At 40.1% G+C, this 14,048-nt stretch overlaps 1 protein-coding gene across 6 annotated transcripts in view; it reads right to left on the reverse strand.

The window, feature by feature from the left end:
- The window catches only part of RSRC1 (arginine and serine rich coiled-coil 1), a 611,612-nt gene that overhangs the window by 10,769 nt on the left and 586,795 nt on the right, over positions 1–14,048 (reverse strand). For all 6 annotated transcript variants that reach the window (XM_029616253.1, XM_029616251.1, XM_029616250.1 and 3 more), the window contains 2 exons: positions 4,202–4,308; positions 698–844 (listed from right to left, as the gene is read on the reverse strand). In XM_029616253.1, the coding sequence (XP_029472113.1) occupies positions 698–844; positions 4,202–4,308 (254 nt within the window). The remainder of the gene's footprint in view (positions 1–697; positions 845–4,201; positions 4,309–14,048) is intronic.

Raw genomic sequence — 14,048 nt, forward strand, 5'->3', positions numbered from 1 at the left:
TATGTTTTATATTCTTAATTGATATATTTAAACAAATTTTGCTATTTATGTACTTATGTGAACTGGTATGATGTCCCATGAATATTGGCATATAAAACTAAATAAATGAAATCTGCAGGTCTAATTGGTTGTCTAGCACTACATTTCATTTGAACTTGAGTGCTTAAAGCTGAGATTTTAATTAGTATTATATTAACTTATATATATGAAGGAAGCTGAGACTACATGTGCCTTCTAACACATTATCCAGGTCTAGATCAAATTTTACTAAAAACAATACACAAGATGCTTAACTATCTAATGTATGTGGGGAGAACTTAGAACATGTTAAATCACAGATGTACATTAACAACACTGGATCCACCAAAAATACATCTCTGTGTATCTGGCTACATTCAGTAATGGCATTATTTCTGCCCATTTGAATAGAGATTACATGGATTGTAAGTCACTTGACATTTCTTTGTATTCTGTTGTATGAATTGAACATGTTATGACAATATTTCAGATCTGAGGTGTACCAAAGCCTGATAAGAGGTTGCCTCATTGAACACTGTGAGCGATGAGGCTACCAGCACCTCATAAAGAAGATTTTCAATATCCTTGTTGCTGTTCTGAAATGTTCTATGTATATATATCTGGCAGCTTATGTGCCTGTACGAACAGTTCCTTTATGTATGTATATGAATGAACTTACATTTGGATGTGCTAGTGAGTTATCATCCTGGTACTTGATAGCAGTAGGAATGCTGCCAACTTCTATTTCTTTCTCACTTTTAGACAGATTAGCAGTTCTTGTGCCTAATATTGCAGATTCATGCTTCACCTCACTGAGTTCTGTTACCTAAAAAAAAAAAGCAAATCACTTAAAATTCTAATATATGCTGCACTCTGCCAAAACTGCTGCTATAATTTTTACCAGTGCTACAGAGATGTCATTAGAATCTGTCTTAAGTCTACATTCCATGAATTCTTGGGCATATAGTTAAATGAATTCAACTCAACTGTGAAAAGCTGCTGCAAAGTATTAGCTTAGAAATTTTTAAGTACAACAGTCAGTTGATACTTCAGATCTGCCAATTATGGCAAAACATTATAGTGTTTAATATTACATAATATTACATACACCTGATCCTTTAGATAATAATAATTAATTATTATAACATTTTCATTGGCTTCCCCAGAATAATATCATTCATGTTAAACTAAGTGATTACTCAGAGTGCCAAAAGTTTGGAGGCAGAGGTGTGGCAGTGGCAGAACTGTGGTTATTCCACCCTCTTGTTCTTCCTGCTAGCATGCCCTGGAAGAGGAAGCCCTGTCACATGGGCCCATATAATTGTGCAGCTGGTTGGAAGGAGCAGGAGCAACATCGGTGGATCCACGGTGCAAGGAGAATCATCAGTCTGCAGTACCCTCAACTCCCCCACATCCCGCACCCCGCCTCCCCGCAAAAAGAGAAAACCAGAAGCAGCTTTGTTGCTGAGGAGTCCCAACAGCTGCCCAGACCAAAAGAACAGGGCTGCTGCTGCTTTGTACATTTAGGAGGGGGAGAAGAGTGTGTGAGAGCATGTGTATGAATATGAGAGAAACAGTGAGTGCATATGAGAATGACAGTATGTGACAGGGAGTATGTATGTGTGAGACTGCATATGTGAGTGAGCCAGCAGTGAGCATGTATGAAAGAATGAACATGTGTGTTAGAAAATGTGGGTATATGAAAAAGAGGAGAAAGTTTGTGTTTCCTACTAATCCATGACAATCTCGGGCTGATTAGAAATCAAATGTTCCCAAGCATGGAAAGTGTGGGATTGCTTTAGCCCAGGGGTCGGGAACCTTTTTGGCTGAGAGAGCCATGAACGCCACATATTTTAAAATGTAATTCCGTGAGAGCCATACTAACTACAACCCCCCACCCTCCTGACTCCCTCAAGACCTACCAAATTAATTTACTACAATCCCCTACTCTCCTGACGCCCCCAAGACCTGCCAAATTAATTTACTACAACCCCCATCCTCCTAACCCCCCCCCCAAGACCTGCCAAAAGTCCCTGGTGATCCAGCGGGGGTCCAGGGCTCGCAGACAAATCTTTAATAAAAAAGTAAAAATCTAACAAAACCCCCCACCCTCCTGACGCCCCCCCAAGACCTCCAAAATTAATTTACTACAACCCCCCACCCTCCTGATGCCCCCCAAGACCTCCAAAATTAATTTACTACAACCCCCACCCTCCTGACCCCCCCAAGACCTGCCAGTAATTTTGATTACTGGCAGCCGACGGCCCTTTGCCCTTACTATGTCACAGGGGCTACTGCCGCCGTTGGTCGACCCCAGTGACATAGTGAGGGCAAAGGGCCGTCGGCGCCATTTTGACTACTGGCAGCCGACAGCCCAAGTCCAGGAGATCGCTCCCGGACCCCCGCTGGATCACCAGGGACTTTTGGCAGGTCTTGGGGGGGGGGGGGTCAGGAGGGTGGGGGTTGTAGTAAATTAATTTTGGAGGTCTTGAGGGGCATCAGGAGGGTGGGGGATTTTGTTAGATTTTTACTTTTTTATTAAAGATTTGTCTGCGAGCCAGATGCAGCCATCAAAAGAGCCATAGGTTCCTGACCCCTGCTTTAGCCTTACTAGTCAATTATTGGGTGTTATTTGATGTGTCTGCTGTTTTGAAATATTTTATTGGAGTTAGGGAAATTTTTTAAAATTATTACATGAGGTTTTTAATTATTTGATGTTATTGTATTCATCAGATGGCTTGAAATATTTATTCTTTTTAATAGTATAGTTTTACTATTATTATACGTAGTTTATATTTCTTGATTTTATTGTTTGATGGTTTATGAGGAATGGTGATGTTTTATTTTCCATTGTTACACTGCATACAGTCTAGCTTGCTGTGGTTTCCAGTTCGTTTGTCTACACATATCTATTTATACTTTATGGTCTCTTTATTCTGTATTTAATGGAGTATGTCTGCATTCTACATGTGTGACAGAAGAGAGGTATTCTGCTAGTGTGTAGGTTCGGTGGAGAGATCTAGAGCAGCATGGCTTGTCCTGTTTTCATAATATGAGTTGTATTTGTGTATTAGGACCTGCAGTAATATTTACAATGTTGCCTTTTTATAGGTAGAGGTGATACTGTTTGAGTACTGACAGTTAGTGTGGTTTTCATATGGGATGCATACTATCCTGCAATTATAATTCAGTTTACTCATGACTTTCTGAGGGCTAAACCCACACATTACAATAAGCCTAATACTATATAGGTTAGGCCTTTTTTGCACTATCTTTGGTTGGCACCATAGCACATATAATATACATGGAGCTGTAAGAGAGAAATTACTTACTTGATAATTTCATTCTCCTTAGTGTAGACAGATAGACTCAGGACCAGTGGTTTATGCTCCCCTGCCAGCAGATGGAGATGGAGCAAGCAGATGTCACAGTATACATAACCCTGCAGTGGACCCCTAGCCTGCCAGTATTCTCTTCAAAAACAACTGTGGACAGACTAGCAAAAAACTTGATTAAAAACAAGATTAAAAACAGGAAACCCGAACTGTACTCAACCAATCATAAACACTGAACTTACCTAAGATTCCAGGTACCCCAAGCTAGGGACTGGATGAACTCTTACCAGTAATCTCCAAAGAATGGGGGAGTGAAGCAACAATAGTAGCAATATATTTCTTTTTTCGTTAAATAGATCAGTTAAAAGTCAAAAAAATAAAAGTACATAGAGCCATGCTTTTCATTATAGTTTTTTTCCCGGTCCTCACAAAATATCAAAAATATAAATTGTTTAAATAATTAAAACCATTTTATTTTGAAAGCTTCTGTTGAAAGCTTCTCTTTCCAAGCTACTTTTATCACTATAAATGTAAGAATTTGGGGATTCTGATATGCTGATTTTCAGGAGAATCCCACACAGGCATCCCAAACATGAATATGACACAACTGAAGAGAAAGCATGGTGAAATATTAAAAACATCAAAACAAAAAAAGCACTGCTAGTTTTATACTTAATTTTTTCAATCTTAATATTACTAGAGGTCTTTTGGCATTTAATTTAGCTCCTTCATTTGCCTAGAACATTAGTGATGGCAGTGTCCATGGAAGTAAACCTAAGCCAGTACTTCCTCATCTCCCTGGTACCAGTGGCTTAAGCACACTTAAAGACATGACACAGTAAACTTACTTTTCTGGTTTCTTTACTTGATTTAAATGCCTGTGGAACAAAAGAGTCACTTTCAATAGCTTCGATTTCCTTTATTCGCTTCACTTGTTCAACTAAAGTTGGTTGGTCTGAAAAACAGTAAAATATCACCATATTTTAGTAAAGCTTGTTGTTTTCTGAATTTATATATCTTATCTAACTACAAAAACAGCTGCCTGATCCAAACTATAACATTTCCTTATCCATGAGCTTTCAAACACAGATATCAAACACTTAAACTTAGGTTTCCCTGGGAACAGGGAAATACTGTACTTCAGCATAACTGATCTTGAGCTACCAACAAAAAGAAGCGTAAGCTAAATCTAAAAATAAATAAACAGTATCTTGAAATACTATAAAAAACAGGTTATCTATTGGACTTTTGAAAATAAGTATAATTTTGAGGAAAAATAAGAAAATAAGAGTTATGTTTAAGGGCAACATTAGATAAAAGTCTTCAACAACATATACACAGAGAGCCTGATTTTAAAAAGCATTTACTTGAGTAAATGCACTTGACTCAAGTAAGTGGGCTTTTGAAAATTGGTACAATATATGCCATTGGATGCCTATAGGATTTACTCGAGTGCACTTTATTTGAGTAAATGGCTTTTGAAAATTGCTATGATACATTTACGTGTGTAACTCCTTTGAAAATTACCCCCAAAGATGATAACTTTCAAAACTGCTCATTTACGTGTGTATATGGGCACATGCAAAGCTGCTACTGTAGTTTATAACCAGCGCAGAAAGGTTATAAACTCAGAGTACATATGCGCGCATACATGCTTATGTATGTAAGAACCATTGTAACATTGCTCTGGCCATGGTACCCATCTCATGGCTGGCGCACTTTACCTTCACTGGTAACAATCCTAGAGATAAATTAACAGACTCCCCCAAAAATTTAGATAGTACATCAACTATGGGAATCTCATGACATTTATCACAATAATTTATACTTTTTTAAATATATAAATGTCTAAAGCTTAATAGTAATAGAATTCTCCAATGCATTAAGTAATTCTACATATACTCCACAATGTGTATTTATTATTAAATTCTTCAAACACAATTTTGCTAACAATGATTTAAGTATACAAATTACAAAATGGTGTTTACAGATTCATACACAGACACATCACTTAATATGAATTCAATATAATATATCACATATGACAGACCATTATCTGCTCAAAGTGTTATTCACACACAATCGATGCATATGGCTCAAAATTGGACATGTCAAAGACTGTACGGAGAACAGGCGGAATCGCTCAAGTGTACGTTGCCCACGGACATCTTGTCGGTTTGTGAAAACGCTGCATGCGTAAATATCAAGCAGTCAGACAGGAAGATTGACGGTGAATTTATTGGCTTTGAAATGTTTTAGTAGTGGCTGGTGCCACTATTTATGAGTGGACATCGAGGAATATATCAGGGGAAGACTGTGATTACCGACTCTTGATCTTCACAGGGACACACCCCAAACTCCACATAACTCTAATCCGAAGTCACTCAGCTCATGTTCACAGTCTTCCCCTGATATATTCCTCGATGTCCACTCATAAATAGTGGCACCAGCCACTACTAAAACATTTCAAAGCCAATAAATTCACCGTCAATCTTCCTGTCTGACTGCTTGATATTTACGCATGCAGCGTTTTCACAAACCGACAAGATGTCCGTGGGCAACGTACACCTGAGCGATTCCGCCTGTTCTCCGTACAGTCTTTGACATGTCCAATTTTGAGCCATATGCATCGATTGTGTGTGAAACAAGGCACCTTGTTGGGGATATTATTGTTGAAAAGAGGACAAATCTATGGAGAAGAGAAGAGCTATAGTATTGAGAAGATAAGAGCTATAGTATTGGGAAGTATCTAGTGAGGACATTGTGAGCGTTTATATATTATATGGTGAATTTTTATGTTGATGAGTGTTTAGTGAATGTGGTATGGTTGGTGAGAATGTGGTGTGATTATGGGGGTTGATGGGATTAAGTATTAATATGGTCTTTGACATGTCCAATTTTGAGCCATATGCGTCAATTGTGTGTGTATAACACTTTGAGCAGATAATGGTCTGTCATATGTGATATATTATATTGAATTCATATTAAGTGATGTGTCCTCTTTTTGAAGTAACATGTTGTGTCTATGTATGAATCTGTAAACACCATTTTGTAATTTGTATACCTAAATCATTGTAAAATTGTATTTGAAGAATTTAATAATAAATACACATTATGGAGTATATGTAGAATTACTTAATGCATTGGGAGAATTCTATTACTATTAAGCTTTAGACATTTATATATAAAAAAGTATAAATTATTGTGATAAATTTCATGAGATTCCCATAGTTGATGCATTTTACCTTCAGCTAGGAAGGGCCCTGGCATGCTGCTAATGCTAAAAGTCCCAAGATGATATAATCAAAATAAATCACCGTGAATCACGTTTTTTTTGTCTCATTAGTTAGACCTCATACATGGGCATAGATATCAATGCTAATACACAAAATCTTTTTGTGTCGAGAGTATAATCATAGGTCCAGAATGAATTTTTTATGCTCAGTGAAATTCAAAGTATTTCATAATTTCTCATTTTCATTTGTAAAATGTAATAATAAAGCTACTTAGCTTAGTATGTACAAAGAAACACCCTTAAGTCCAAGATCGAGAGGCTTGAGGACACGGACCATATTTCAGCAAACTGCCTTCTTCAAGGGGCCGAATATATGTTCTGAGGCTTCAGCGGCATTTTTTCCAGCCAGTAATGCGAGGAAACGCATTACTGGGCTGGGCCATTTAAGCCTCAGTCAGTCAAGACTTCGCCTCAGCAACAGATCCCCTTCGCTTCATTGGTGTTAGTTGCTGCCATGTTCCAGTACCTGCCATTGTCCAGTTCTTGTCTCATCTCCACCTTATTCTGGTATCTGCCATGTCTCCTCCTCACTACTGTTTTAGTCCTGCCCTTGCCCACTCTCTTCTTGCCAACTCAGACCACCCCCTGCTCAGATTCTGCTATGAATCTCTGCCTGCCCTTGGCCGGATATCACCTCTGCCTGTCTGCCACCTACCTCAACCCTCACTTGGATTACGTTCTTGCCTGTTTGCTGCCTGCCTTGACCCCTGGCTCACCATCTGGTTGTGGACTCTTGCCTAAGCTCTGCTGACCTCAGAACCCAAGGACTTAGCCCACAGGTGAAGAAGCTGGTATAGGTGAAGCCTCTTCTCAGTCCCAGCTAGCAGCGAGTTTGCCCGGTGTCGGCATGGATCCAGCCCGCTTCACGAGTTGGGTAGTACCAATCATGGTACTCACACTCTGTGACAACCATGAGCTGCACAAGTTTGGACCAATCTGGATAAATGTTGATTTATCTGGCTAAGTAGCTGCCCACAGCCATTTAAGTCCAAAAAGCGCTATTTAAATGGACAAGTAGCACTCTTCAGATTTATCAGATTATGTAGAACTGCTGCTACTTAGCTGGATATATCAGAATATAGCTGGATAAGTGCTGCTTCTTATCCGAATAAGTTCAAATTTGTCCATCTAAGTAGTGGAAAAAGTGCAAATAAGCCGCATAAGTGTGCATAACTCATATACCTGCATATTAGTACTTTGAATTTTACAAGGGTACGTACGCTTTTATCCCCATAAGTTGGCTTTTACATATGTAAATGAGGGTATTTTATAATATGCATGTGGCAATTAAATTACCAGTTTTATCATTTTGTCTACCATTTTCCCAGTCCAACTGCAATTTGTGAAGACCCTCCTGGTTCTTCAGCCTGAAGATCCCTCATTACACCCAGTTTCTCTACCCACTCATTTTTTCACTTTACCAATGTTTGCGATCACTTTCACCAATACTGAGCAGAATTAAATATATGCAAGTAAAAGATATATGTGAGTCACTTTGACAGGAAGAAGAATGGCATCAAAAGCCCAAGGCATTAAGGTGGGAAAAACAGTACCAAGTGTAGAATAAAGGGCCAAAGGGTCTATGAATGGTGCTGCAAGCTTGCAAAGCATCAGATTGCCAGGAAAAGACCAAGAATCAGCAATTATCATAAGGGAAGGGGATTTGGAAAGAACCTCGAAGACAATAGGAACAGAAGAGGACCCACCCAAAAGTATCGAGTCAGGCCCAGATTTAGACATAGACACCAAATTTTGAAGGTGTTAAACGTACAGAAGAAAGAGGAGCATACCTCTGCTTTTGTTTAGGGCCATGTGCCAACACAGCTATAAAAGGGAACTGCTGTGGTATTCTGCCCATGAGCAACAAAATCTTAAATCTGGCCCAGCCAAGAGTGGATTGGTAGGTGCAGAGCAATGCATCAAGAAGAGTGGCAGTGCTTAGTAAGCAGAATTATGATGCTTGGCAGTGGCACACAGTCTTCTGGCTAACTATGCCTATGTAATTTACTATCCTTGTGCATTACAACAGTACATTCAGAAACTCTCACAGTGTAAGAACATAAGAAGAACATAAGAACATGCCATACTGGGTCAGACCAAGGGTCCATCAAGCCCAGCATCCTGTTTCCAACAGTGGCCAATCCAGGCCATAAGAACCTGGCAAGTACCCAAAAACTAAGTCTATTCCATGTTACTGTTGCTAATGGCAGTGGCTATTCTCTAAGTGAACTTAATAGCAGGTAATGGACTTCTCCTCTAAGAACTTATCCAATCCTTTTTTAAACACAGCTATACTAACTGCACTAACCACATCCTCTGGCAACAAATTCCAGAGTTTAATTGTGCGTTGAGTAAAAAAGAACTTTCTCCGATTAGTTTTAAACGTGCCCCATGCTAACTTCATGGAGTGCCCCCTAGTCTTTCTATTATCCGAAAGAGTAAATAACCGATTCATATCTACCCGTTCTAGAACTCTCATAATTTTAAACATCTCTATCATATCCCCCCTCAGCCGTCTCTTCTCCAAGCTGAAAAGTCCTAACCTCTTTAGTCTTTCCTCATAGGGGAGCTGTTCCATTCCCCTTATCATTTTGGTAGCCCTTCTCTGTACCTTCTCCATCGCAATTATATCTTTTTTGAGATGCTGCGACCAGAATTGTACACAGAATTCAAGGTGCGGTCTCACCATGGAGCGATACAGAGGCATTATGACATTTTCCGTTTTATTCACCATTCCCTTTCTAATAATCCCCAACATTCTGTTTGCTTTTTTGACTGCCGCAGCACACTGAACCGACGATTTCAATGTGTTATCCACTATGACGCCTAGATCTCTTTCTTGGGTTGTAGCACCAATATGTCTTGGGTTGGGTTTTAATATACCAATATGTCTCTCACACTGTGTGTGTGCTGACTCCTTGTACACACACACAAACTCCTGAAGCAGAGAAAAAACAGACAAGACTTGGGGAGGTGTACAATAAAATCTGCCTCTGAAGTTAACAGTAGGTGCAAATTAGAAAACAAGACAGCAGTGTATAGACTGAGACAGAGAGAGTGGCATCAAAATTCCCTAAGGTGTACAGTGCAGGATATCACAAACAGCACAGAGGTATTAAAATTCCTGCAGCGAAGAATGTGAGGAACTGTAAATAGCACAGAGGCATCAACATTCCCTAGGTGTAGAAGGTGGGGAACTGCAAACAGCAGAAGCAAAAAAAACGAGCGTACAATGTGTGTGCAGAGCTGACACACTGTGCACACCGATGGCCTATAGAGGGCAGCAGAACTCACACAAGAGCGAGCGAAAACGGCCACCATGGCCTTTCACACGGCGTGCAAGAAAAAGGCCTAAGTGTAGGGTCTAGCCTGCTGGGGGGCTGCTCAAAACCCCCAAGGCATAGAGTGAGAGAGTTCGCAAACAGCACAGAGGCATCAAAAGCCTCAAGGCAACATGAGAGGGTCAAAGGGAACCAACAATAGTTGTATCAACAGCCCAAGATAGTGAAGGCATCAAAACAGCTGCAAAGGCAGTACCAATAGTGGCATCAATATTCTAAAAGGAACCACAAAACTCAAAAACAACACCCATTATGGCAGGTGTTCCCTTAGGCATCATGAGAGAGTCAGATGCAGGTGGGACAGTAACAGTATCAGACTTAAATCAGCAAGGCATTGAACCAGAAAGGAGGTAGGTTGAGAAGGAAACCTGTATTTTGTTTTTCATTTTTACATTTTATTATAGGGGCAAAATATCCCAGTATATTCAAGAAAGAAGCAGGGAGAAATAGGCCAGGATCCTAGAGAGGTAAGAGAAAACAATACAGTGGAAATCAGAAAAGAGGTGAGGTGGGAGAAGAAACTTGTATTTTTTTTCTATTTTTCACATTTTATTTTGGGAACAAAACATTCCATTATATAATCAAGAAAGAAATAAGGTGGGAGAATTAGACTGAGATCCAAGTGGCAAACAGCACAGAGGCATCAAAACTCAAAGGTATAGTGTTGAGGCATAGCAGCTAGGCAGAGTGGCAGCAAGACTCCCAAGATGAAGCATCAGGGGCATGGCAAATAGGCAGTAAGACCCCCAAGGTGTTTTCAGTCATCCTGCTACTTGCATGGAAATTCTGGGAAATCTAGAAAAGACGGACTGATTTTCAAGAAGACCAATTTTTCCATCAAATCTGGTTCCGTTCTTGAACAACGTGGGCTCAAGATGTTCCCTCCCACTTAGAAGATATGTTCACTAGGCATGCTGGTTAGTTGTTAGGAAAGATAATGCTGAGCCACCTTGGCCAGATCACAGACTTGTGTGCCCAATAAGACAGCAGATCTGTGGGCATGTCCTTGATGGGCTCTGTCAGCATGTTACAGAAATTTCTGCTGGCTTCTCCTTTTCTGGTGTGGGGCGAGCTTCTCTGTTGCCAACTGTTTTAGCTATGGCCTGTTTCAGGACAGATGGTTGCTGGGGGCAATTTGGCTATGGAGTATTGAGGTGGGGGAGGAAGTGGTAGCACTGCATATGCGCACACTACTCTCTGGGTTGGTCAGTCTTTTCTGCACTACATCCCGATTGTGCCTCTGGCACTCCCGTCAATATCTCCTTCATGTAACTGAGATGTTGAGACCAGAGGGCTAGACTCCCTTTCACTCATGGGTCACAAATGTGGCAAGCATTTAGTATTGTTTTCTGTCAAGTTTCTTGCTCCAATGGGTCCACAAACCACAGCACCTCATATTTCATGTCCTCTTGCTTACAGAAACCCTCAAGCTTTTCCTCTAGAAAATTTACTGTATATAGGCTCTCACTCAGCATGGTGCTTCTACAACTCAGATCCTCCATGGCATCTCTGAAGGGCTCGAAGAAATTGTATCAACTGCCTCATTTCTATCCAGTCATGATGCTCCAGGTGTCTAACTCTGTTCAACATATGCAATTGGATTCTTTTTTTCTCTCTGATTTTTGGTTGTCCAAGACTAGTGAGGTCTCAATTTACCAAATGTGCCTTTTAGGGTATTCCTTTTGATGTCAAGATAGAGAGAGAAGATGTGGGGAAGGTGCTGGGTGTATGCTTAAACATTGATGACTGGTAATATGGATCCCTTTTTTGGGATTAACAGACTGTTAGTGTCTTTTATTAAATTTTGATTGTTTTATGAATTAGTATTTTGTACTGTACTGCCCAACAACTTTGAGAGTGCATTTGTTAGAGGAATTACATGAGATGATTATTGATCTGAGTTTACAGTTTCCTGTTATTAATAGTAGGGGAATTTAACCTATACATGGGATATAAACTGTGTCAGAGTTCAAAATTTTAAAGCATTTATTCATTAGTATGGTTTTAGACAGATTGTGGAAAGTCTAACACATAAGAGGAGGTTCATGTATTGGATTTAGTTATTGGATCTTAACAATTATGTTCTTCCAACTGGTTGACTTATAGTATCATGGTCTGACCATACGGCGTTTTTTCCTCTTTTATAGAGAAAGAGAAGGGTGGGAATACAAGATATGAAAAGAAGGGTTACTGGGGATGTGGGAGGATAGATGAGGAGCTTTTTAACTCTCATTTGGAAGAGCAGGAAATGGTTGATTATGAGGAAGAACTGGGTATACAGGTGGAAAATGGCATGTCCATAGTATCTGTCCTGGATGATATTGCTCCTAAAGTGTGGGTTTCTGTAAATAAACAACCATTTTAATAGTTTGGGGATGATCTTTGTAGGATGAGATGTGAAGTTAGACACCTTGAGCATCATTGGAAGAGGTCTAGATCTTGTTCAGTTTTTCTGGAATGGAGAAGGCTGGCGAATAGTTATAGGTAGTTGTAGCAAGGAACAGAAAGGCTTTTTCTTGTTCTAGAAAGTCAGCAGATTGTGCAATTAGAGAGCTTTTTAAAGCAGCAAAAATGCCTTTGAAGCAGAAGAAAAATGTCTCTTGTAGGCTGAAAAAAAACACTTAATACGGCCAATTAACAAGAGAGGAAAAATCATTTAAAAGTAAGTTCTCTCAGAAGAATGCAATTTACCTGTAAGGCAAAAAGCAGGAGCAGTCTCAGAGATTGTTTCTGATACAATAGGCTATATATTTATTTATTTTAAAACATTTGTAACCTGCTCTTCGAATGTTCAGGTCACCATCACTAATTTACACATCAATGAGTTAGCTAGTTTGTTCACATAACATTTCTCTAACTGGTTAATGTAAATTGCTTACCACTAATTTGTTAATTATTGTCTTCAGTCTTCTTGTAGCTGGTATGGAATTCAGGAACTGACCATTGGCATAGTCCTGCATTCTACTGTACCTACAGATTCAATATTATGCAGTTCGATTTAAGTTCCAGAAGATTCTTTGGCATAATGCTATTGTCTTTACTCTGCCTCTTCACCACAATAAGTAGAGTTGCTTATCTGTAACAGGTGTTCTCCAAGGACAGCAGGATGTTAGTCCTCACACATGGGGACATCATCAGATGGAGCCTTGACATGGAAAAGTTATGTCAAAGTTTCTAGAACTTTGACTTGGCACACTGAGCATGCCCAGCATGCCCTATACCATGTGTCCACGCGGGATTCCTCTCCAGTCTTATAACATAGAATTATATATATATAAAAGAAAAATTAGGAGAAACCCAACTTTGCACGGTGATGGGCGGGTTTCATGAGGACTAACATCCTGCTGTCCTCGGAGAACACCGGTTACATGTAAGCAGGATGGCAGGCCTCACACATGGGTGAAACCCTAGCTAAAAGCTGCTCCCCAACACAAAAGGGGACCAACAGACACCCAACCAAGTGCCAATGGGCCCAACAGCAGTGCTGGTAACAGAGGGGGAAGACAGCATGAACCCAAACAATGCTCTTCCTGCTCTAGGCAGGGAGAGTTGGGTTCTACACCTCAAACAGGTTCTAAAGGACAGAGGCTGAACCAGACAATAGTGAAATGTGAATGTGTGGAGAGAACTCCATGTTGCAGCTTTGCAGCTCTCCTCCACAGGAACTGCTCGCAAGTGGGCCACCAACACTGCCATGGCTCTGAGAGAATGAATACGGATTTCGCAAGTCACTGAACACAGAATCCCTCCTCATCTCCATGTCTGACTTCATATTAATGGGCCTTGACAAAGGCCAATCCTTCCTCTTAATTCTACTGGACCTATCAGCCGCCTTTGATACGGTCAATCATTCCATTCTCACTTCCATTCTGGCTTCTATAGGTATCTCAGGCACAGCTCTCTCATGGTTTAAATCTTTTCTCTCCAACAGAGGCTTCAAGGTTAAGATACAGAACAAAGAATCTTCACGAATGGACGCATCCATAGGTGTCCCCCAGGGCTCCTCACTGTCACCTACACTCTTTAACATTTATCTTTTACCTATCTGCCAACTCCTCT

This window comes from Rhinatrema bivittatum, chromosome 9 (genome assembly GCF_901001135.1).
Source record: "Rhinatrema bivittatum chromosome 9, aRhiBiv1.1, whole genome shotgun sequence".
In the NCBI taxonomy this organism is placed as follows: domain Eukaryota; kingdom Metazoa; phylum Chordata; class Amphibia; order Gymnophiona; family Rhinatrematidae; genus Rhinatrema; species Rhinatrema bivittatum.